At 36.8% G+C, this 26,866-nt stretch overlaps 1 protein-coding gene across 1 annotated transcript in view; it reads left to right on the top strand.

The window, feature by feature from the left end:
* TBC1D12 (TBC1 domain family member 12) overlaps positions 1–26,866 on the top strand; it is a 44,403-nt gene that overhangs the window by 7,474 nt on the left and 10,063 nt on the right. The window contains 5 exon segments of the mRNA XM_017839540.1: positions 9,496–9,619; positions 16,424–16,480; positions 22,546–22,661; positions 24,638–24,720; positions 26,293–26,410. Of these exon segments, the coding sequence (XP_017695029.1) occupies positions 9,496–9,619; positions 16,424–16,480; positions 22,546–22,661; positions 24,638–24,720; positions 26,293–26,410 (498 nt within the window).

Raw genomic sequence — 26,866 nt, 5'->3', positions numbered from 1 at the left:
TACTTTAGGCTGCTGAGGAACTGAGGTGATTTAGTTTGGAGAAAAGGAGGCTGAAGGGAGATGTCACTCTACAAATACCAGAGAGAAGGTTGTGGTTAGGCAGGTGTCAGTCTCTCTTTTTCCAGGTATCAAGTGATAGGATGAAAGGAAATAGTCTCGAGCTGTGGCAAGGAAGGCTTAGATTGGATATTAGGAAAAACATCCTCACTGAAAGGGTAATCAAGCACTGGAACAGGCTACCAGGGAAGTAGTTGAGCCACTATCTCTGGAGGTATTTAAAAGATGTGTATGTGTGGCGCTTAGGGATGTGGTTTAGAGGTGGACCTGGCAGTGCTGGGTTAATGGTTGGACTCCGTGATCTTGGAGGTCTTTTCCAACCTAACTCTTTCTATGATTCTAGCTTTTTGTTGCTGTAACCAGTAGGTGTTTTGCAAGTTGCTTACTGTTCCTGAAATTCTGTAGGTAGCTGAGTGGTAGATGGGGAAATTTCTTCTTTGTTTTATAAAAAGTCATCAGGCAAAACTGAAAGGAGTGAGGCTTTTGCATTTTAATATCAGGTAACAGATGAAAAATGAATTCTTGTGTTTTGTAGTATTTCTGCAATTGATCACTGAAGCTGTGATATAAAATATATTGTGAATTGCTAACCACAGCAGAAACCTGATACTTAGAGTGGCTACAAAAGTACTGCAGTAGTACTTTGTAATACAACATTGCACAATCAAGTAGTTGACAGGCACCCTGTCTGGGACCAGAAGAGAAAAATATTAACTGAGGCTTAACCAGTTTTTGGGCAGAGTAGCAATCATCTCCAACTCTTGGGACAGTCTTCAAAATAAAACTCTGCCCTACAGAGTCTACAGTTCACAGACTTTTAAGCTGTGTCAAAGGCTGGAAGTCTTTCTCACCTTGGTCATGCAAGTGTATATTGTATACAAACATTTGAACTATAGGGATAGTGACTGCCCTGATAAATCGGGTGAGTTTCGTGAGTTTCGCCTTAACTGGAAGTGAGTCATTACTAGAACAATTTCAGGTCATTTGTTTAATTTGGTTGTACTTTGTGAGATATCTTGGTGAGCTGATTGAAGAATTTGCTATTGTCAGGAAACAAAGGAAATGTTTCTTCCCCACTTCTGGTATTTATTTGATCCTCTGTGAGCTGTTGTAGCTCATTAAACTAGGGAGTGAAAAAATACTCATGGTTTTCTGTGGGATTAGTGAGTTGAATTGACTTGCAAGGTATGGAAAGTCTTGGAATCAATGCAGCAGAAGGGGGTGTAGGACATAACTTGTGCAAAGAGGAGTAATGAACTTCCCCTTAGTGGCCATTCTGTGGAAGGAAGGGGTCTTGTTCCTCTAGCACTGTTTTGCTTGGAGTAGGTTGCTGATTAACAAGCCTTGACTTCGCTGGAGTAGATATTCCTGGACATGCAAGAAATAGCAGAATATCTGTAGGCACTGGGTAGAAATTCTCCATTTCTTGCAGCTGTGATCTGGGATTTCATTTTAGATACTCTGAGCAAGTATTTTTATTATTATTGTAGAAGATTGACCATATAGTGTCAAAATAGCTGCTGAACTGCCTGACCAAATATGAAGGTGATGGAATAGTCTGGCATAGAGCTCTCTTTTGCTACTTCGCTCTGAAAAGTAAAGGTGAGTGACTGATGATCTCCCATTACTCATTTTGCATTTAAGCACTCTGAATTTTAACCCCTTTGCATATGTCTGCTTGTTTATGTAAGTTTTTGAATGCTTGAGCTGTTTGTAAAGCTGACCTGTGCAACGGCTTTTTGTTAAGAGTATAATGTAGAGTGGTAAAAAACTGTTCATCAGTAAGTGTTCTGTACAGAATGTTCTGTAATACAGCTAAACGCTTTCAACTCCTAAAACTACCAAAGTGTCTGTGTGCCTGTAGTAAAACTGTTTTGCCAGCATAGTTGGTAAAGCCACTTTGGGACGGCTCTCAAATGAGAGTTTAAGCAATAAGGTTGATGTAATTTAGTCTCTTCAATGAAGTTCCATAATAGTTCTGTTAATCTTTCTGTCCTCTCTAAAAGAGGCCAGAAGCCACCTCCTTCCCTACCTCTCAGTCCTTAGCAGCTAGTCCTTGACAGTTCATTGAATTTCAAACATACCTAATTGTAGCTGAGGCTTTAGTTTACAACTAATATCAATGGAAACATCATATTTAATTAAAAAAAAATACTACAGACTTGGTCTTGCTGAAGATGCATGTTCTTCTAGTTAGGATTTTTGTTTCCTTATTTTATTTTTTATTTGGGAGGAAGAGGAAAGTCAAAGCTTGCTTACATGCACTAAAGACTGTAAGTGTAGAGTAATACAGATGCAAACATGGAAATTCCTTTGGAGAGGATGGTTTGGGATATTCTTTGGCTTGTGTTGATGTGGAGAGAAAGAAGATATCTTTGTATTGCTAAGAGGTGTTAAACTAGAAACCTGTAACAAATCTGTGTTTGGGGTAATAAAATTTAAAGTGAAGTTTGTGTCTAGCTGCTTCTTGTAGCAAGGTGATGGAAGACATGAACTGTAAAATTGGTTGGGTCATGTCTCCTCCTATGTAGGGTAGAGCTTAGAAACTTGTGCTGAGAGCAGCCATATAAATGTATCAAATCAAAACGGATTGACATTGTTTGAAGCTATCGAAATTAAAAATGTAGAATGTTGAAAACATTCTAAATCTTATTGTTTTGTTCTAAATCTCCATGTGAAGAGTTTTAAGCTAAGCCTAAAAATACTTGCATATTAACTTAGAAATTAAGGTTGAAATGTGAGGATAAAGGATGAATTTAAAAGTATATTTGTAAAGTAGGGGCTATTTGCTTTTAATATGTTTATGTTCATGTCACTTTTTCAGCCATAACTAATGTGAGGAAATAATTATGAGTAGGTGAAACTGAGCAAACAGCTCCTGGACAGTGTAATGTATTTCAAATCTAAAATAACAAGGTAGCTGTGACACCCTGTCTTTTGGTCTTAGAAGTAATTACTGTGTGCACTCTGAACATATATTGTTAACTTTTTGGACACACTTTTTTATCAATTCCTACAAATTGTGTACTGTATATAAACAGTCTGAGATGTAGAAATAGAATCCTACTTCTGTTGCTCTGCAGGTAAGTGGCTAACCAAAAAGGTTCTATTTCCTTTTAATGTTTCATTATTTATGCTTAGAGTTGAGTTACATTTGTTTCTGTATGTAAATTATTGAAAAGTCTTGTTTAAAGCAGAAGGACTGATGGTGCTTAACAGCAGAAAAAAACCTATTGCTTTATTATTTCCAATTATTGCACATAAGACCTTAACAGAATGGACAAGACTGGAGTATGAAGAAAAATTCTGTTGTGTTTTTAAGCAGCTTTGGTGTTTTACACATGGTAAAGACATGCCAATGTGGATTAATTAATTCTTGTTATGTACTCAGCTGTAGTAGTAAAGGAATATGGCATCAGAGGCTTGCAGGGATCTTCAGAATTTGTGCAGACTGTTCTGAAAGTATGGTTTTAAGTAACAACTACTCATTTTAATGCTATACCAGTAAAAATGCATCTATAGCAATTCTTGGGACATACCTCTTCTAACTCCTTACTGATATAGCACTCTGGATAAAGATTATTGGGTAAATAAGTAATTTCCTTATCAGTTTGTCTTTCAGCTGATGTCAACAAATTTCAAATGCAGACCTATCTTTTATGCCTAGGAAGCCTATTTTAAAAATTAGGATAGGGATGGAGCAAGACTACACAAGGAGAACTCTGAATTTTGTTACATCATATTCCTTTTACAAATTCTGAGGTTTTATTGGAATCGGTAGATTTTTAATGTGCTTCAGTTATTGCAGAGAAATGCAGCTTCCAGGGCTTTTAACTGCATTTTTTGTGCATTTGTGCTCATTTGTAGCATTAATTCTGTGCTGGATTCCCCCTCTAAGCCTTTCTGATTCTGTGAAGAAAAGTTTTATATCGTAGAGTGAGGATGTTCTTGACGGAATCCTGATTCCTTCCTGTTTGTGTACTGCTTCCCTGTTTTAAAATCAGACAGTTGTATTATGTAGTGTTTACTAACAGGTACTAGATGCTTAATCAAAAGGACAATCTAATCAGCCCTCGCTTCCTTTGTCAGTTCTCTTAGCTTTCAAATCTTGTTTTCTCAGTACTTCCCTCTTATCAAAGCTCTTGAAAGCTGGATGCAGTCAGAAGAAATGATTGATGACGGAAAATGACAGTAGACGGGATTGGTATGTGTGTGAAGTAAAAAAAAATGTTTTAGCTTTTTTTTCTCTAAAGAAAAAAGGTAATTTTTAGTATGCTAACAGAAGGTCTCTTTTTGCAACTATTTCATTTATAGATTAGTGACTAAACATTTTGAGCAAGGTCGAAGTTACCTTGCAAGGGAAGGAAGTCAAAGACTAGTAGCCAAGCTTTCAACATCAAGATTTAACCACAGTATTTCATCTATTCCTAAAATAACCCTGAATTCTGAATATTTTATTTGGAAAAAATTGTTTGTTTGGTGCCATGCTGCAAGTTCTGTAAGGACTGCTTTCCAGGGATGCCCCCAGTTTGTTTGTTTGGGGTTTTTTTTGTCTAACATGGTGCAGCATTTTGAATTAAATTTATTTGTATATTAAAGTGAACTGTAAGGACGCATGGTTCATTGTTCATGTATAACACTAATGATGATCATATGGTTTGTGCTCTCTTCCAAGACCATATCCTTGTGTCAGTAGTTGATACCATTAGAATTTTACCATTTCTTTTTAGTGCACAATTAACAAATTGGAGAAATGCAGGCTGATTTTTTTATATGCTTTATACTGATATTCATCTTAAATGGCTCAGGTGTAAGATCCAACCTACCTGAAATCTGTCTGTAGATTGCCAAAAGCATCAGGATAGGTGAAGCTTGAGCCTGAATGTGGAGTTCTAATGACTGGATTCTCTAACACCAAGTAAGAAGTAGATTGAGGCTACAGACATTCCTAAACGGAGAAGAGGCAAATCCTTGTTATGACTCCTGACTGCTTTGTTTAACTGTCTTTGAGTTTGCAACGCCTTTAAAGAATCTGATAAAACTGCGTTTCTAGACTCCCTGGCTAAACAGTTGGTGTGGCTTTCTAAGCTGGGGCTGCACTTACAAGTGTTGTTGAATGTATGGGTTTAAGGGCTACAGTTTTATAGAGGGAGTGGAGAGATGAGTCAGTGTCTGTATCGTGCTTTAGAGCTAGAGAACCAAGGGCAGATATAGACTTGTGAATGCTGTTTCCAAGAGCTATTGTTAAGAATGCTGAACTCAAATGGGACTTTCAGGGAAAATGGAAGTAAATAAAGTTGATTGCTTCCAGTAATGTCCTACTATATCTTAACAACATCAGAGCTCTGAATCATCAGAGATAAACCTTTTGGCAGGCTCCTTTGAATCTGTTATTGGAAACCTAGGGATGTGTGTTTGGAGGGGGAAGGAAAGCAACTTCAGGTGTTGCTGGGACGCACAAAGCAGTGGAATACAGGTAGTCTGTTGTTTGTGGCACACAGTGAAGCAGTAAAAAGGGAAGGTCCATGTGTGTGATCTTTGAAAGAACTGTAGCAAAATGATATCTAACTTGAAACTAGATTACAGTTTGACATTTTTGGTTGAACAAAAGACTATTGCAAGACTACTTGGTCTCGTGGAGAGGTGAATCACTCATACCTAGAGGCAGAGTGCTGTAGTTGTATCTAGCCTGGCACTTTTCCTACCTGCTGATGTTCATGGTTGCTGCTATTCAAAGCACTTCAGCTTTCTTTGAGTGACTGTTGTGTAAATACAGCAGCCCAGTTTCTAGTCTGTATTTTGATATAATTTAAGATCAGTTTTGAAGTAACTGTCTTGTATTGTTCAGTAACTTCCTCTAAAACTTGGAAATCTGTCATCTCTTGAACTGATGTACAACTAGCTTGGAAATTGGAAAAAAGTTGTGTTCAGATTTTTTTCAGGAGGGAAGCCAAACCCCCAAAGTAAACAAAAAAAAAATCCATTAAAATATCAAGTTCCACCTATCCCCTTCTTAGATTTAATTCTAATGGTATTTAGACTTCACTAATTTATCTTAAATGACAATGGAAAAAGGAATTTAAAAGCAAAACCAGAGTGGAAACAAGCAATTGCAGTAGAACATAACCACTTCTACATTAACGGTGGCATTAACGTTAACATTTCTGAATTACTGTACCATCAGTATGGTGAAACTGGTACAGAATGCTGTGGGCACAGGCAGTAATAGTTGAAGCAACATTGTTAAAAATAAGGAGGAAAACCACTAGTCTTAACTGTCACTACAGCTGTTGTAGTTGGGTGATCAGAGCCCCATAGATTTTTGTGTAGCGTAATCCAAACCTTGTTAGCAATAGATGTCTTGATGTGTGCCACTAGCAGCTTCTCCTTCTGTGGCACTTCACTTAGTTTTCAAGCTCTTCAAGGCACCTGCTGAAACATTTAGGAGTGTCATTTGAGAGTGTTAATATGTGTTCTATAAAAGTAGCAGGGAAAAAACCCCTGCAACTTTTCCCATGGGTTTTTGTAAACTAGAGCTTAAATCTATGAACTAATTTAATACTTCTATCCCAAGGGTCCTTGCAACAGAAAGCATTATTCAATTCTAAAGTGCAGGCTTCTTTTTAAGGAATTTTGACGTTTTCAAACAGATTTTGAGATTCTGTACCAAAATGCTATTGACTTTTCAGCCATCTCAATAGATGACTCTTCCTGGGATCAGTGAAGCTCATGAATATTCTAAGCAGCAACAAATATATCAAATCTAGTACACTTCTGCCATTCAGTGAATGCAACTTGTAAGCATTCACAGATGCTGTTCCTTAACAAGGCTTTTGTAAGTCTTTACTGCTGTCAACAACACATCAGATGTGATACTGCTAGCTGCCAAAACAATATATTGTGTCCTTCCATCTTCAGCAAACTTTATTTGTAAACATCTCATTAATTTCTCTTGGATTAGAATTCCTATGTGAGGTTTATTCTGACATCATAAAAAGTTTGACCAGCTTTGTACCTTCACAAGAAACAGACTTCAATGAACATCTACTCAATAAAAGTGAAATTTCTTCTCTTCCAGGCTGCTTTCCGGAAGGTTTGTTTGAATATTATATTTGTTAAAAAAAATTGAAAAACGAGATGTTGTAAAAGCTGTGAGCATTCCTTAATCTTTTGTACCAAAATATTAATTAAAACCTTCTGTTTGTTTACACATTTTTCCTTTTTTAAATCTACCAGCTTCCTAGTTAATCATAAACCAGCTTTGATACAGTGACAGATTGCCATCAATGTTAAAGGCATAGACCTTTCAGCTTCCACAAGTGCTAGAAGCAGTGGATCTCAACTGCTAAGTTATTCTGGTGGTGTTCCATAGTATGTGCAGAGACTGGATGGTAATTGCTATCCATGAAGTCAAGAACAGTACTGCAGAATGTATCTTCCTGCATTTGTGCTTTCGGGTGGAAAAGTCTTTTTCAGTTAAGTTCAAAGACAGCTGCTGCAGTAGTCTTGTTTTGTTGATGATTCTTCAAACAGTCTTCCTTCCCTCCTGAAGACAACCTAAAGCATTGTGGAAGGTGTCCTGTACTTGTAAAGCGAGCCTTTGTTATTTCTGTAAACATGCAAGTGCACTTTTTTTTTTTTTGCCTTGATGGGTGGACCTGTTCATTTCACTAATGGTGTGCAGTCCTGGGACTGACTGAGGACAGTGTCTTTTAAAGACATTGGTGCCACGGCTTGGCTTTTTCATCAGCTCTTCTTTCTAGATTATGTGTTGGAAACCACTATCTTGGTGTTTGAGTGCTTACATTATTTCTATAGGGATGGATTAGGATATTGCAAGTTTCCCTGATGGAGACAGAGCTGTGGGATGTGTGGGTCACAACTAATGCTTACCAGAACACCTTGTATTAATTATGCTATTATTAATAGCAACAGTTTGATTCTTTGAATGCAGACTTTTTTTTTTTAGCAAGCTGTTGAGGATTGTAGTGTGTGCTGGTGACCTCAGACAGAGAGTCTTGGGGTTTCTTAATCTTCCTGAATTCCAGAGGACCACCAGTTGAGCTTACCAGTTCTTGGGAGGCTTCCATGCTCTATCAGCCTCTACTTCTCCATCTCTCCAGCTTGCTTTTTGCTGGTGGCTACATCTTCAACTACACATAAGTTTACAGACTGTATAGTCCATTCATGCAAACTTGCATGGAAGGGATTTTTGTGACAGGCATTTGCCTGTTTCCCAAATAACAAAAAGCATTCTGGAAACTGAAAAGATAGTTTGTATTTGAAAGCTGTACAATATCTTAGAAACACTAACAGTTCTAAGTTGTAAAACTGTGCTGCCTGCCCAGAAATCCTGACAACACTGGAATTTAAGAGCACTGAGCACTTTTCAGATGAGCTGAGGTGTTTGAAGCATGCTTCTTTTATCTGGACAAGCCAAAAGACTGTTCACTGTGCACAAATGTGACTGCATCCAATTTGAGAAGGAATTGTATTTTAAAATATAGCAAACACTTCAAGTGCAGAATAAATCTGGGGATCTCTTTCCAGATGAAGATTGTGAAGTTAGCTAGTTAGCACTGCACTAAAACATCTTTCAATAAAAGTGCTCCATATTCTGTTCACTCAGAGGTCAGCTTGTAAGCTTCCTGAGAAATAACCTTATGGACTACTGAGCTTTTAATCCCTTTGTGTTGCAAGTTTCTGGAAAGTAACTTTCCAATATGTGGAATAAATACACTTCTTTAATTTTCTAAGCACTCATACATAGCATGCTCTGTGGGAGCTTGTGATTTGAGTCAAAAAGTACAGCTGAGTATCTACACAAATGGTTGCTAATATGGTCTTGTGATGGTTGGCTTTCTAAGAAGTAAGAGCAATGCAGTCATCTGCTTTTTTCAGTGTAATTGCCTTAGGCACTGGTAAAGGTTATCTGCTAAACTAAAGCTGTGTGATTGTTCACTGGTTTTCTAGTCCATGTTATGAAAGTTGAAGGTGTGAAGATTGCAGAGAATGTTAGTAGAAGTAATATTTCACAATTTCTTTTTTAAATCTCTGAGTTACACTGTGTTTTTCAACTGTTGTCATTTCAGTACCAAAATAGGTTAGTAAGACATTAAAGCAAATCCCAAACAAAAGTCTGAGAGGTGTCTCATGCTGCTATCTTACATTTAATAAAGTGCCTGGTATTACTAAATAAAGCTCTGATATTTCATAAAGTAGCTTAAAATTCAGAAGTAAAGCTGGATGTTTAAACCAAATATGAGCATCAAAGCATCTGTAATGAAAGATGCTTCATTTCAAGTTAATGAATTTCAAGTCAAAGAGAAAGCTAAGGTAGCACACTCTGCATTTGTGGAGCAGTAAATTTCAATGGGCGCAATATATTTTGTTTATATGCTTATAATAAACAAAAAGAAAACCCTCCTCTCTTTACAGAAACTTTTTCACTAAAAGGACAAAGGAACTCAAACCTGCTGTCCAAAGCGCTCCTGGTTGGAAGTTGTTTGGAAAAGTCCCACCTAGGGAAAACCTTCCGAAAGATTCCAAAATTATTCAGCAGGTGAGTAAACATCACACAACTCTAGGTATGAAACCTGTAAAAATAACACATAGAAATTGTGTTTCTCTGCTGTTATCTCCATATTGTTATACAACCATAGAGTGCTCTGAGAAACTCTTCTGGGGCTTTGTTTAAAGAATAGTAGTTACTAAGAAGTTTGAGTTTTATCAGGTACATTCCTCAGTACATCTCAGTGCTTATAAAAAGGTGATACATGTTCAGAAAGCATTTAAGCTGTTTTTGTGAAGACATCAGAACTTGTATTAAATTCCTGTAACGTTTTGACTTACTGTCTTATTTAACCAGCACACTTATTTAATATGATATGCCACAATCTAACTGATTTTTCCATAGTTGTTATTGCCTGGAAGGCTTCCTGTGTGGATAACTTGTGACAAATTGCTTAGAATTCTGAAACATATCATCTTTTTTAAATGAAAGTTTTAATCTCCCTCAAGGTATTTTGTTCCAAAATAATACTGTAAATTGAACTTGGTTTGGAGTTACTGGGGTACTCCAGAAAGGTGCCTCGGATATTCTTCCTCTGACACAAAGTTGCATTTCCATATAATTGTTCCTGTGGAGTTTATTTGATAAAATAATATTAAAACGTCATAGTCTTTGAAGGTGAGCAATTGGTAATGTATCATTTACTTAATATTAGCATTAATATAACTTAATATTATAAACCTGAAATGGAAAGATTTGTTGACATATGAAATGTGAATGTCCCATGTGCTTGTTAATACAGTAACTCCAGTCTCTTGGGAGCTGCTTTCTCCATCTCTTTTCTTAAATTCCATATAAGCTGATGTGTTTGGCAGGTGCAAATGGCTGTGAATGAAGCAGTGTTCAGTCATCTTCTAGAAAGAGCTTTGTGGCAAAAAGAGCCTTTTGGGAGTAACTAAAGTGAAAAATGAGAGATTCTTTTTGAAGGACTTCGATGTAATGGGATTTGTCACACAATAAAACGTTGTAGGGAAATGATTACAGCAAGTGCAATCTTGGGGGTTGAAACTAGATGACCTTTAAAGGTCCCTTCCAAACCAAACCATCCTGTGATTTACTGTGAGGTAAACTGACTGCTTTTTTAACGTTTTCAAATAGAATTTTCTTATATAAATGATTTTCCTTTTTGGGTGGGAAAGAGGGCATGTGTTCTTTGTTTACTTGCGGATGAATGTTGTTGGTGTTGTGCTATGAAAATGCTGTGGTAAAAATCCGGAGAATCTGCACAGTGCTACCGATCATCTGCTTACTGTTCTCTAGTAATGAAGACATTTGTTCTGGAGGCTGTGTTATAATCATAGAATGGTCTGGGTTGGAAGGGACCTTAAAGGTCATCTAGTTCCACCCTCCCTGCCATGGGCAGATTGCTCAAAGCCCCATCCAACCTGACCTTGAGCACTCCCAGGAATGGGACATCCACAGCTTGCCTGGGCAACCTGTTGAAGATAATAATCTGAAAAAATAGTCCTATTTTCTTATTCTGTTGTCCCTCAGTGATTGTGTTTTGTTTTAAACGGCAGTGTTCCTGTTTTTTTTTTTAACTTGTCCAAAGTGGTAGAAAAGCAAATGTATTACAACAATATATTATCTTTAAATATGATTGAGTTGGTCCTAGCCATGATCACGTGGTTTGTGTCGTGTTTGCCAGATTAAAATCACTGTTGGATTTTCATAATCTTGAGTAAGGTAATAGCTAACATTTTTAGCTTTCTATTTGGCTAAAGCATGCCTGGGTTTTAGATAAAGCCTCATGAACTAAGATATACAGTTATCAAAGGGGGATCTAGATTGACAGTACACTCTCCACACAGTTAGATGTACAATACCCAAGACAATTGGATCTTTAATTGAGAAGTGACCCTAATGTCTCCAAATTTAGCATATGTCAAATGTCTTGTATGTGTGCTTAAGATTTACGATATAGCTCCCTGTACACATGCCTTTGAAGAAAAGCCAATGGTTTCTTTTCTCAAAAAAGTGTTCAAACTTGCTAAGCTGGTGATGGTTTAGAATGGATATAGGTACACTTGGTTACTGAAGATCAGTGGGAAATAGCATCTTCACTTTCAAATGTCTGACTGAAGCCCCTAGACTAGTTCCTCACTATGCAGGAGATGTGAATGAAAAAAATATAGGCAAGAATGAATATAGGCAAGTGAAAAAAATATAGGCCTTCAAGAAGTTGATATAAATATGATTGAAACCTAATATGTTTTATTCATAAGTAATTCTGTGAACCTGGCAGATTGCTTCATAACCTACATGGAGTGTCTCTGCAAACTTGCACTTTGACTTTCTAAATTGGAGGGATCAAATGTGATCTGAAACACAAACCCTGCATTTTTCTCCTTTTTTTTTTTTTTTTTTTTTTTTAGCAATCTATGGTCAGAACCATGACTACTTACTGTTAGCCAGCTTTTGTAAAATGAGCTTTAGGTGTAAGACTGCAAGTAGAATGGGCTTAAGCTGTAGGAAAGCTGCCTGTAAGGGAGTTTATGGTAGTTTATTATTAGCAACAAATCTTGCTGTTCCTGAACATTATTCTCCATGGTTGAACACAGTTCTCTCACTTTACAGATGCCAGTGGCCAGCCTTGAGATGGTACAAATAAACCCTTGATTAAGGAAACTCAGTAATGAGTCAGCATCCTTCAGATAAAGGATGAGATCGTAGGAAGCCCTGTTGCGAGAAAAATTAACTCACAACAGGAAAAACTTTGTAATTAATAAGAGGAGGAAGTCTTTTGGATAAGAATAATACTTCCATCAAAGTTTTATGGCAGTATAATGAAGCTTAAAGGACTTTCCTATTAGTAAAAGAGAGAAAAATTGCGTCATTGTACATTTATAGCCAAAAGGTTGGTGGAACTCAGGTGTCCCCTTTCCATTCTGGCTGATGGAAGCCTCCTTTGTTACCTTTGTTATGGTAAGGGTGACGTAGTAAATTCATAATTACATTTAAATGAATGCTTGTGGCTCCCAGTCACTGTCTGTCAACTAGACACTGCTATATACGCCTCTCCAGAGAAGTCAGGCAGTGATTCCAATATCTTGAATAACCTCCGAGAAAATCTGGAAACTTAATTTCGGATACTGTTTCAGACATTTTTCAGACGGCAATGCTAGCCAGCTCTGCCTTCAGAGACTGTCTAATGAATGTTACTGTAAATAATTTCTTTGCAATCTTCTTAGCACACGTAGAAGAAGATAAATATTTTTGTGGTACAGCAGCCTGGGGGGCTTGCCTGCCTGGGGAGCAGCAGAGTCCCTCACAGCTGTGCTGCCATCAGCCTGCTCTGGGCGAGGTGCGCTCGCTCGAACTGGGTCAGAGGTTGAAAGTTCTTGGCAGCTGCATCTCCCCTCTCGCAGCTGCTGGCACGCTCATCTCTCCTTGGATTTAGAGCTGCCCAAGCAGGATGTGATCGAGGCCAACTCTTTTGCTGGACATCTCTCTCCTCTGGGCTTCCTTCCTTCACTGTTTTTTAAAAAGGGAAAACAGCAACTCCCCAGGACTGCAAATGTCAAATGCCTTTGATGGTTTTAGGAAGTGTGCCTTTTTTCATGAATTGCAGCTAATAAAACTGGCTATTAGAAGAAGTATGTGGTCATTAATGATCAGTTTGGTAAATTCTTTTCAGTCTGTACAGAAATCTGCTTTAAATTAAATGGCTAAAATATTTTAATGCAGAAGCATTTAAAGTAGAAACAGACTTGTGGGCTGATATATAACATTTTGGAATGTATTGACTAGAGTCCAAGTTCTCTTTAAAAATGCAAGCTCAATTTCAGTTTTTGTGCTTATGCTTAAAGAAAAGAGCTTTTAATCTATAATCAAAACTATTCTGAAATCAAGTCATTAAGTTTAGCTCTTTTTTCATTAAAGCAGTCTTGCATACTTTTTATTAATTTGTTTAAAACAGTATGGTTGTTTTTTTTCTAATATACCTGAATTAAACTCATAATTTGCGAATACACATTGCAAAATAAAAAAAAAAAGTAAAATGTTCACCAAATTCATTTTATCAGCAGTTTTAACAATGCTGCTCTTAGTGGCAGCTTTAAATGAGGTGGAAAAAGAGGCTTCTTTTCTATTTAAATCTGACACACCATGAAAAGCTTGCAGTGATTTAGAAATGATTGCTTATTCAGAAGTGAAGCCATCTTTTCCAAAATCTGTCACCTTGTGTACAAACTGGAAGGTTTTAATTTTAGACAGTCCATTAAATACTAACTTTTGACTTCACTGTTGTACAACTAACCTCTGAAAATGTGTTGGGGTGACCTACTCAAGGGCTAAAAAACTCAGTGTCTTCACTTGCATATTTTTCCAATGTTGTTATCTCCGGTCTGAAATCTAATGGAGAAATTGCAGTCACTGATTGGGCAGAATTCCCTTGGTCTCCCAGGGACAAGGATTTTCAGAGGAACAGATGCGTTTTGAATGGGTTTTCATACTACTCAAACCTTCTAATTTGCAATATTAACTCTTCCCTCCAGTTTTGGTTGTTGCAGTTTAAAAGTGTGTGAAGCTCTTTAATGCTTATAAAAATGTGTATGGTGTGTTTGTAAACAAACCTAAGGACTAATTATCTGTGAGAAGTTGTACAATGGTAGGTGCTTTTTTGTAGGAGTGGTTCTTAAGCAGATTGTTATATAGAGGTTGTGTTGGCTCACCTTGCACTACTACTGGAGAAAAGAGAAAGGCAAGACTTTTGCCTGTTTACCAGATATAGGGTTGAAATACGTTGGTAACAAATTGCCTTGAAACGAGGACAGACAATAAAATTTATTTACTTGTGTATTTATTTATGGGGTATTGGGTCTTGCAAGGAACATGTAACGCCTGAATAACAATTTGCTCTACTAGCAGCAGTGACAAGGCTGTGATGGTTTTCTTTGTAGATGCTGTAGCAGTTCAGATTCTCCAGAAATGTACCACGTAGTTCCAGAATCACGTGTAGTCAGTAAAATATTTATTCTAGAAGTAAACTAAAGACATTCGCCAGTGTTCTAGATTTCTGCAATGATTATCTTTCAGTAAAGTGGTAGAGAAAGTAGTAGAACCCCTCAGAGTGACAAATGCTTCCTTTTGTTTTGCATAAAGGACATAAAATACAATTCAGCTCCTACTGCCAGAGCTTACCCAGCTGCTTTGACAAGGAAAACTTAAGAAGTTTTTATGTTGTCAGTGCTATGCTGGTGGCACAAATGCATCTTCAGGGGAGTAACTTACGGTGGGGATGGGAGCAGTGCTTTGAAAATAACACAGAGGTGTTGACTCTGCTGATGTGAATTCTTCTGATTGCTGTTATTCAAAAACAAAGTCTTTGGGGACAACTACTAAGGGTATTGAAGCAAACTTCTTTTTCCTAATGCTTGAAAAAGAAAACATAAGCATTGTATATATTTTCATTTCTGTTCTTAGAAGTTTGGAGTAAACAAAGAATATAAATTGATGTAATAAAAATGATAAAACTTCTTTTACTTTGATCTGGTGGGACATGATGTTTTGGGTCTTTTTGTAGTCTGGATTCTCTCTCTGATGGTATTCTTCCCCCTCTATTGGGCCTTTCGACTTCTTTAGCAAAGCATGATGTTTTGGTTTTTTTTTCCTTCTCTTAAAGAGGTGAGCTTTTGCAGATTAAGCAGACATGGTGCTGAACTTGAGGTGCTGACATAGCAAAATCATCACCTAGCCAGCCTATATCAAATTCCAAAAGGATAAAGAATTTAGCAAAAAGATTTAGGTGGTAGATCTGCTGTCTTACACGGATATTTTGTCTTTAGGTTGGGGGGGTTTGTTTTTTTTTTAATGTAAGCCTTATCCTTCTGAGGCTGGTATGGTACTTCAATACTGAAAAGATAAAAATAGTATGTCAAGAGATAAGAAAGCCTTTAAAATACTTTTCTATTATTCTGGGGTGTGCATGGTACAGAAAACTGCAGATGTGTTTTGTTGAAGTCATGATGCAAAGCTTATTTTGCTTCATCTTGGTGCCGCAATTTGGTGCTTAAAACCAATGGCTGGGTTTCTCACCTCCCCTGCACCCCATTTTTAAGCTTGACTTTTCTTTCCATTAGAAAACCAGCTTTGACTTTTGAATGGAAGTGTGCAGAGCTGTGGTTGAATGGAGTCTCTTCTAGTTGGCATGCTTTTAACTGATTACCTTGCTGCAATGTGCTGTGAAGGGTTCGACTGGTGCTTAGAATCTTAGGCTTAATTTAAGTGATTATTTCTCAAAGCCTTACAAATGCATCTCAGTTCTCATTGCCTCACCAGTAATGTTGAGGTGTAGTCCACTTTTGGACTTTCAGTTTAGAAATACTGATTATTACATGGCAGGAGGAAGTGGGGGACAATGTTTTGTTTCTGCTTTTTAACAGGTTGCCTTCCAAGGCTAGTGTTTAAGTAAGTCTAACTTTTATGAGTGATGTGTACTAGGGAGAGGCAGTGATGTCTTAGGGAATGCCTTTTGTCATGTGCCTGAGAAGTGCCACAGCAAAAGATCTCACTTTGGGCAAAAGTGCTGATTACTGAGAATATAAAACATCAATTAAACCAGAAAGATAACACAACCAATGTCTGTAGACAACTTGCACAAATGGGCAGCTTTTGTATGTGTATCTGTATATTTTGAGGGCTGGAGAAGGAGGAGCAGACACATTTATGTGTCTTCAAACATAGAAGATAAATACTCTACATGTGAATTTAAATTTTGGCTTGCATGTTGCTATATTGTAACGGTCTTTTCCCTTCATTTATTCACTAAGGCTTTGCTTCTGTTTTTCTCATTAGGATGACAGTTCTGGCAGTCTTGCGTCAATATCTGCTCTCAGTCTGTTAAACACAGGGGTATGAAATTTAATATATACTTTCTTTAGTTGTATTCAATGCCATGCATGGGACTGTGTAGCACTCATTAAAATAGAAAAAACATCACATTTTCACAGTAGCATGAATATTTTATGGCACTAACCATCAACTCATTAAATACCATTAGTAAAATAAACAAACAAACTTCACACATGAATCTCACTAACAGCTTAAAGTGATAGAGTATTATTGTTTATCGTTTATGTTGCATGTTCCTGAATAGCAGGAAATAGGTAATGATAGAGCTTGATAGTAATTTACTTTCTATGTTTGTGCCTTGTTGCTTAATGGTAAAAGTTGTTAAAAGGCTTAATTTCTAATATTTTTGAACACCTTATTAGATTTGAATCTTTTTTCTGTCACTAAGTCACACAAGTCATTAACAGTGGCACTTCAGAACTCCAGATGCTTTTAATCACTTATTTCCAATATGAAATTGGAAACCTAGAAAAGCGTAGCTATTGAGACTTTCGTTATGTTGTGTCATCTATCTGCTGTGACTGTATCCTTCTGAAATTGCTCCAATTGCTTCCTTTGTAAACTTTTTATTGAATCCTGCAGTCTGTTAAACAGGAATAGTACAGGTTGGCTCTTTAGTTTTATGAAACAGTTGCTGTGGCTTTGTGAAACAGAGCAGTGATGTAACTACCAGTTGATTCTGATGCAAATGGTTACCAGTTGATTCTGAGCTGAGAGTGGCAAATGGCCACTCTCAGCTCTTCTTTGTTGGGCCCAAAGCCGGTGGCTTCTTGTGAACAAAAGATTAAATGTGATGCACCTTGTTAAATATCCAATTGAGGAAACAATAAAGTAAACAAAGAATTGAAGGTGTATGGCATTACTTTGGAAGGTTGACCTAGAAACTCTTAAGTGTCAGTTTGGTTGGTCTCTTGTGCTATGTGAAAATTAGTATGTTTTCCTCCATAAATATATATTCTTCCTATTTCACCTGCAAATTAGACAAGAATGTACTGTTCTGCCTGTTCTGATAGCATCTGGAATTCTTAGTTCCAGGAAAATGTCTAGTTTGACTCAGAATTTTTCAGTGACATCTGCTCTTGCTATAAACACTTTTTTGTTTATGATCACCTTATAGCCAGTGCCAGCTTTAGATTTTAGCATTTAACCCAGAGGCAGCACATATGATGATGTAGGATTATGCATTAGCAGAAATTCTTCTTACATGGATGCCCTCCTAAGTGATTCTATTAATGCTTCCATTCTTGAATGATCAACCCTGACTCAGAGAATCACAGAATATGCTGAGTTGGAAGGGACCCGCAAGGATCATTGACTCCATCTCTTAGGCCTGCACAGGACCATCCTCAAGAGTCATACATGTGCCTGAGAGTACATTCAAATAGTAGATTCAAAAGAAGGGATGCAATCTTTCTGGTGATATATCTAAGCAGCTGTATAACATCATGAAAATAATCATATAGATGGTTTATAGACCCATCTGCTCCAGAGTCATGTGTATGTAGAGGAGAGACCATTAGCACAATATATGGCAATCCCCATTCTGTTTTCTCAACAGAAGTCATGGTTGATTGAATAAAACCTCTTTTAGTATCAGCCTTAGAATTTTGGAGGAGAAAGCATGTTAGAAGAAAATGTCATATGCAGGGTGCATGCTTTGTTTAATTGGAGTATTAGTGTGCTTTGACATCTACTTTAAATAGAGGCAATCTTTAAGATGCGGTAAATTAATTCAGTCTTGCCTATCAGATCACTTTCTCCTTCAGCTTGCCTAAAACATAATTGGATCTGTGGTATTTTAGCTGCATGATTGGTACTGTGAGGACTTCCACAGTCCTTGTAATCCAAGGCTTTTATTGCTCATTTCCAGGAGTTGAGTTTTTGTTGGTGGATCATAGATAGATCAAAACTTATACAAGCAAGATTCATGTTAAATTTTATGGCTGGTATTTACTCCTTTACAACTGTATAGTTTGAGCACTGTAGATGCAAGTTTGTCTTCTAAGACTGAATCACTGTGTTCACACTTAGTTAAATACTTTATCCCCAGAAGCATACCCTACTTAAGGTCAACTAATGCTTCTGGAATGCTGCAATGCAGCTGGTTTTCCTTTCTGTAAGGTTGTTAAGTATTGGAAGAAGGAGCTATGGGCAATTACACAGAGCAATCCAGTAGTGTTTAGAGATATCTAAAATAACTCTCAGTGGTCTGGCTGTACCAGATGGTTCTTCAGAGAAAGGATGAAAGAAACTTCTGTTTTGTATGTTTTCCATGTAGATAGTGAAAAGGTGCAGGCAATAGACCTCTGCAGGTTTATTATTTTTTGTTTATTTAGAACACCAGGAAGGTGTTTTGGTGTTCTTTGTGGTGATGTTGGGGATGTGTGTTTGTTTTGTTGTTGTTTCTTTGGTGGGTTTTTGTTTGATTGGTTGGTTGGTTTTTTTGTTCGTGTGTGGTTTTTTCTTTTTTTTTTTTTTTTTTTTTTTTTTTTTTTTTTTTTTTTTTAGAAAGTAGTATTTGGGGTATCTTTATCTTAGGCACAAAGGCAGTTTATAAGCAAAAGACATTTTTTGCCCAGCCCCAGTTACCTGCTACCTGCCTGTAGGTTAATAGGCTTATCTGTATTTCTGTGGGAATAAATACCAGAAATGCAAGTCCCTCCACATATCGAAGCACTCTTAAATATCTTGTCATGGTGTTTTTCAAGAAAAACATGCCTTTAGCCTGTTAACAGATTAATTATTGGCTTAGAGGATGAGAAGGTGCAGTTCCAGCCTTAATAAGGAGATAATTATTTTTACTTTCTGTTAAAGCTGAAATTTGTCTCTCCTTTGGGATTGTGAAACGTTCTGGAACTTTCAGTAAATGCCTGATATCTTGTAATATTTTTTAACAACCTTCTCTAAGCTTGTGAAACCATACATGTGACACTTCCAAAATAACTTCTTTTACATATACAGGTCTTACATAGTCTTGAATCTTAGCTGTCAGCTGTCTTCTAATACATGTCCTGCATGTTAAGCATTTGACAAAGCATTTACCTTTAAATTGTATTTTTACCTTGTTATGGAAAAGTATTAGCTCACATCTTTTGAAGTGAAATTTTGTGTCAGTTCAAGCTTTTTGTTCCACACCAAGAATTTTAGATTCTGATTCAAATGCAGAGTTAAGAATATTGGATTCTTTACATCTAGTCATGCAAAGTATCCAGAAAAAAATGGATATTTTAGTTGTGTAAGTTCTCTATGTGTTTGATGGTTCTGGGATCTAATCTTCAAATAAATTTCCTAGTGCACGGACTTCTTGAGGAAGAAGCATCTTCCAGTGGGAAGTTCTGATGCTTTGTGAATGTATTTCGATTTGGGGAATAAGCCACCATGACAGTTTGAGCCCGAAGCTATTTTGATCTCTGCTTTGACTTTTTCTAGTGACAGTTTTCCTTCTCTGTTCATGTGATCTTTTCTTACAAAACCCAACTGTTTGTAGCATGTACTTATTTTCAGAAACACAGTTGGATGATGAGTTCTGCCTTTTGTGAAAATCTCTGAAGACTTTTAGTTTGTTTTTTTCTTTCTCTGCTGCTTTGGAAATAGTATATCTGTTCTTAGCACATACAGTAGCCAGAAGCACTAGCGTTATTCAAATATATTGCTTGTGTTAAAAAAGGTAAGAGTGGCTTAATTTATAACGTACAACTTGCAGTGCTGATTTTTTTTTTTTTAAACTTGCATATAAATTCAACATGTAGGAACATTGAAAAGGTTCTAGACTACTAAATGAACTAAAGAAGGATGTGAAAATGAATTAGAACTTCTACCAAGAATAGGAGGGATGGCATTGTTACTGTACTGCAGCCTGGATGCTGATCTCTGGTTGCTGTCACAGGATGCATTCCTAACTTACAAATGTACTGGAGTATCCTGAGGTATACAGCATGGCAAGAGTGCTGATGTTTCTGTTTTCGGGTGGAATGAAATAATGTTACCTTGAGAATATGTGTATTCATTCATACAGTGAATGTCAGTTTTCTGATTTTTCTTGTGCTTGTGTGAATTACAACAGAACTCTACCAATCCCATGTGCCCAGTTGTTCAAGGTACTTGTTTGAGTGGTGATGATGAATGGTGTTGGATGCACATTATTTTAAAGCAAAAACTGTCTTGGGAATTACCCTTCAGGAGGGGAAGTGTGTTCTAGGAAATTTGTATAACCACAGTTCATGGCCAAAACCTTAGAATTATTGAGAAGTAAGTTGTATTTAAGAAGACTTGGCTAGTAACTTTTAAGTCATTGTGTTTAAAAAGAATTGGGATTTTAGTGTGAATATTTGTTTAAATGATGATAGCAAACAGTTGTTATCAAGGTATTTGGGCTTTTTTTGAAGATGGTAAAGCAACAGATGTTCTCCTATAGTTGAAAGAGTAGGCTGGCTGCTATAGATTTTTGACTGTCTTTTAATTTTAGTCTTGACATGAGATTAATGTGACATCATTGAGGTTGTACTTCTCGGATCATTTAATGTATCATACCCAGTGCGGAAGAACAGAAATTTTGTTAGAGATTGTTAGAAATGGACAGAGTGAGGAGGCTGTTGAGCAGAAAGCTCTAAGAGACCTTAATCTTGGACTTGGTGCCTTCTCTGGAAATCTGAAGTTGCATTGTGCATGTGCAATGGTCTTTTTGCATTTAACTTTATGAACTGTGTACTGAACTTTTAACTTATATAAGAGTTTTAAAGTTGTCAGCTCTGTTTCTAGAATGCTGTCAATGAATACTGACTGTGTAAAGCTTTGTTTCTCTCTGAGAGAACTAAGGTGTACCTGAAGCTGTGTATTAGGGGTGAGATTCATTTGGGAGCAGTTTGAAGAGAAGATTCCTATATGAGTGGGAAGATATGTGACCTAATTAGTATTTGATTTTTTTTTAAAATTTACTTACAGAGTTATTAAAGCAACAGATATATACAACAGCAAACTGTCTATAGATTAAAAAAAACTTATATGTTAGAACTCACTTGGCTATGATTAAGAATAGAGCTGTGTGATCTGTGAAAATACATTACTAAAGTATCTTGAATTTGTTCTCTAAAAAAGATGATTTTTCAGCTCTTAGTATGGTATGTTTGAATTCCAGCATGTGGAAGACTTGCAGAGAAACTAGTATTTAGCCTTCATACCTAAGGAGAGTGTGACTCCACAAGTTAATTTGGTTTGGGAATAGGTTAAAAGGTCTTGTCACAGATACCCATTCAGCACATCTTAAAAGGTTAACTTGGCAGTAAATGTTTATTTAGAGGCTAAAAAAGAGAGTATCTGAGATCTGAGGTTTTCACTTGGGTCTGCTTAGCCTTTTTTCTAAAGATTGTATCATATTTCTGTTTTGTTGTGTTGCTCTTGTGGTAAAAGAGTGGGATTCTTTCTTTCTCAGAATCTCGTGTGTATTAAAGGTTGTTGAATATTTCTAAGTAGATTGCATGTTTTAACCTCTGAGAAAGAAATTATGTGAAACAGACTTGTAATGACAAATATTGTTATATTGTCACTGAGTATAGTGTAGGTGGTTATGGTTATTATGAGTTTGAAGGTCTTGCTAAAGGCCTCAGCAATGTGAGGTGTACTGGATCTTAAGGGTGGCTAGAATTGAGAGGAAGAAATGGGAAGAGACACATGTTCTTGATTAGTGGTTTTTGTTGTTAGTGGTGAGGGTTTTTTACTGTCAACTCTACATGTTACTTAAATATACTTCTGCACTAACTAGGTTGGGAAGATTATGCAGATTTCCTAACTAACTGATCCTTGGGTGCTCAGTTGTAATATTGAACTAGAATAGATCAAAGATTAAGTTGATGCAAGAAACTGTATTCTGATTCATCTTCACTTAGCAGTCCTGGAAAGGTGCACTGTTGCTATCAGCAATTTCAACTTGTAGTATCTTGCTTGCTGTCCTATAAAATAATGTTAAAATATATAATATTAAATTATTTAAGTATTAACTATTATCATGCTTACTAATTATGGGTGAGGTTGAAAGTTGAAATTTAATTTTTATCAATAATGTTGTTTAGGAATATGAAGCACGGACAGGAAGAATGTATAAACCTCCACCCCCATCGGCAAGACGTAAAAATATTGAATTTGAACCACTTTCAACTACTGCTTTGATTCTGGAGGATCGACCAGCGTAAGTATGATTCTGCTGTGCAACTGAATTTTAGATATACTTATGATGAGCTAAACTTCACAAGTCTTATGTGAAAGTATCATTGGATTATCCTGTCTGAGATAATAGCCTAACAAGTACCTCCAGAAGAACCTTTTAAATATATTACAGTGTATGTGAGGAGTTCTTTCTCACTGTAATAGAGTCACTAATTTATTACCTACTGTATATCACAGCTGTCTGTGACAGTGTTGTGAGCATCCCTAAAGTCTTCAGGAATTCTGATTGATTTCTTCACTGCCTTCTTAGCATGCACTCCCCTCTCCCTGCTTCTCTGTTCCCCAATCTGGAAACTTAATTTCTAGACCAGTTGTGAAGACTTAATAGTGACAGTTGTCATTTCATCAAACCTGGACTTGTCTTACCACACGAGTTTTTAAAAAGGAAAAAAAAAATTGTTAGGTAGGTAATAGCAGGAGTGGGAAGGATTGCCTTGGAAACACAGGCAATCCTTTCCTGTCACAAATGCTGAGTGCTCATTTTGTATCTGGCAGCTACAGTTCAGTGCATTGTTGGTACCAAGATTGGAGCAGTCACTGAAACTCTTCCTTTCCCCTGTTCCGATTAAGTTTTCATGACTTCTTAAAATTACAGCTGAAGGCAAGGAAACAGTAGATGAAAATGTAACAAAACCCATATCAGTACAAATAAGAATGGTAATGAAAAATTAGTAATAGATTGGTCAGTATTTTCAGCTATACAGTCTAGCAATTTGAAGGAAAGAGAAGGACCTGCTGACCAGGAACACATGCTTGAGGAAAGCAAATGGAGCAATGCTTTCAAATTGCACCATGAAAAAGCTTGTGATGGCACTGTTAAATGTTTGCTCTGTTCAATTCCAATTAGGAAATGGAAAACAGAACATATTTCAGAAACAGTGTTTCTTTCAATATTCTCTCTAGGGGTAAATAAGCTCATTCAGTGCTAAAACAGAAATATCCTGAGGATTGCTAGCAGTATTTTTTTTGTTAATGTATTATTTCTTTTACAGTATGGCAGAGAGTAAGATAGGCAGTTACTGGATTGCTGATGCTTTTCTTTACTTTCATACTACTACAACTTACAAACTACTATAAGTATGTTTTTCCAAACGACACTTGTTTCAAATTGGAGTGCCATCCCAAGTGTCTAATGTGCTGCCACTATCCATCCTTGAAAATATATTCTGCTCTCACTTTTACTGGAAATATTAAGTGATCTTTTCTGCTTGTATAAGAGGAGATGCAAAACTTTTAATATTAAAATGACAAAACTGCTTTCTATTTATTTTGAACCAAAGTAGACCAAATTGGGTAAGAGACTGAGAGCAAACATTGTGCTCTGATTTGTTTTGAAATGAGTCTTCTTGGTCACAAGGAAGCGTGTGTTTGGCAATTAGAGGATCACTATGCAGCCAAAAAACACATTTTGAGCTGGTGAACTTGTAGCACTGCAGCAAGCTTCCTTAGCTTTAGCTCTGACATAAATGGTGATCTATTCTTTCTTCTTTTGGGAAACCTATCTTCTTTTGTGGGAATTTTAAAGGGCTAGCTATAATGAATAAAAACCTTTACCTTTTATTGAAAATACGCCATGACAGATTTCATGTGAACAACTGGGTCTCAATATGCAGGTGTACTTAGTGATTAAAATACACATGTGCAGAAATGCATTGGAATAAATAACTGTATGGTTTGTCAGTATTTCCCTTTTATTAGTTAATTTGAGCATCGTTCCAGATGTTAAACAAATTTAATAATCATACTTTGGGGGAAGCTCTAGAAGAAACTAAAAAACAGGAGCAGTAAACATCTGACAGTTCTATACAACTGTTACTGAAACACTGGTAGTGTGACAACCTCAGAGCTCACCTTAGAGAAAAGCCAAATTTAAACCTGTTCTGAAATGGTCCAGAATGTCACTTGTGTGTATTGAATTCAGGAACAACTTGTTTTCAGAAATCTTCCTGCCAAATCAGTGGAGGAGGCTTTACGTCACCGACAAGAATATGATGAGATGGTAGCAGAGGCAAAAAAACGAGGTATGTTAACTGCGAATAATCACTGTAAGTCTTTTTAACTGTGCAGCAAAAATAAAGGAAATTTTGGGTTGTAGGTGAGTACGTACATTAAAGAACTTCATGTTTGATGTCTGGGTTATTCTCTGGTACATAGGGGCATGCAGTTTAAAACAGAACTCAATTATCAAATTGTTTTCTTATTCCACTACAATGAATGTAACTAGGTTCAGAATGCAGCTTAACCTTTTGTTTACTTTTTAAGGAAAAACTACTTGTGTAGTATGATCAGCTAGAAACTTTCTGGATATTTGGGCTCTTTTTTCAAGCTGTGTTGCTGCAGTTGCCACTAAGAGCCAAAGTATAATAAAACTGACTGCTTAAAGATCTAGTTTCTCAGGAATTTGAGATCAATTTCAGCACGAAGACAGATGAAAACCGGATTTTCTTCCAGACAGCTCTACCTGTGTGAACCTTCCTACTCCCACTAGATATGTTTAATTTAAAAAACAGATCTGTAGCATCTGGTACTGTGTCAATCTATGAATAGTTGTTGAAAGGACTTCTGCAGTCTTGTGCCTAGTATTCAGGGAATATGCTATTTTAAGAATCTGTGCTGCATGCTTTACTTGAGCTGTTGTCAGAAATACAAGCTTCTGAACTGATTGATCCTCTATGGATCTGAGGCAGCTTTAACTTTGAAAGATGAAATAAGAAATCCAAGGCATCTGACAATTCATTTCACTCTGCTCTTGTGGTGTGCATCTTGTAAGTTGTGATCTGTGGTCCATGTTCTTTAATAACTGCATCTTGGGAGGTGCAGCCATGTGTAGTGTTTTCATATGTGTGCCCTGGTTTATTACATTAACTGTTGCCACACACAAAGCTTCAGTGAAAACTTAATGAAGCTGGTCAGCCGTACTGGTTTACCAGGGGTGGCATGTTTACACTGTTGTGTCTAATGCATGCGTAAATAGAAAATGTCTAGTCACAGTGGTTCTTAGTGATGTCACGACAGCATTGCTCTGTCCTTCCCTTAGCTTTTTTAATAAGAGGGATCTACAAATGATCCTTTTTTAACAGATGGCAGAACATTGTTCTCTTGTTCACCATTGTGACTGTCTCAGGTCTTTAGGTCCTGTTTCCAGAAAAGAAAATACATAATCCTTTTAGGTAGATGCTTCAGTAAAATTTGAATAATTTTAAAATGAATGTAGAATTGCACCTTTAAATAATAATTTTATCTATAAATACTGCTGATTAGTCTAAGTAATAAGTAAGGCTCAGATAGAATGTGGTATGAAAATCATGACAGAAAGAACAGCGCTGATGATGTGCTTGCTTTTTAGTCATTCTGTGTACTGCAGAAGAGAGTTCTAGTCAGACTTTTGCTTGTCTAAATCACTGTACTTGAACAACTTAGCTTAAATTAAAAAAATGTCCTGAGAAATACACCTACAGTCCACAGAAATAGTACACACAACTGTAACTTACCCTTCATCTTTCAGACATCTAAATATTTGGATAATAGCTGAATTATTTACCGAATAATTCATATACACTAATACAGAATTATTAACATGTTATGCCTAACAGAAATTAAAGAAGCACATAAAAGGAAAAAAATAATGAGAGAGCGTTTCAAGCAAGAAGAGAATATCGCTAGTGCTATGGTGATTTGGGTCAATGAAATACTACCTAACTGGGAAGGCATGTAAGTAAAGTTCTACTCTGTAAATGAGGCAAGGGTGGCTTGTTTCTCCTCTGGAAACTGAGGACCCACATACCTTATTTTCCTTTTCCTTTCTGTGTTGTCAAGAAGTCGGTTTTTGTTGCTGTGATATAGTGTGAGGTCATTACAGAGCAACATGAAATGTGCTTTCTGGGAGCTTGATGTTTTGGGGTTTTTTAGTGGAGCTTTAGCATAAGCAGAGATCCTTGAATACTGATTTGGTAAATGGTATGTTATCTTGCTTGTAAATTGCCCAGTGATTTTAGAAAAGAAGATGTGCAATATGTGCCTTTTTTCTTTTTTTTTTTTTTTTTTTTTTTTTTTTCTTTTTCTTCTCCCTGCTTCCCTATCTTAGGCGTGCTACTCGAAGAGTTCGAGAGCTGTGGTGGCAGGGATTACCCCCAAGTGTACGTGGGAAGGTTTGGAGTCTAGCTGTGG

The sequence above is a fragment of the Lepidothrix coronata genome, unplaced genomic scaffold (genome assembly GCF_001604755.1).
Source record: "Lepidothrix coronata isolate B3197 unplaced genomic scaffold, Lepidothrix_coronata-1.0 Scaffold8, whole genome shotgun sequence".
Taxonomy (NCBI): Eukaryota; Metazoa; Chordata; class Aves; order Passeriformes; family Pipridae; genus Lepidothrix; species Lepidothrix coronata.
Note: the sequence above shows the minus strand (reverse complement) of the source record. Positions and strands in the feature narration are given on the sequence as shown.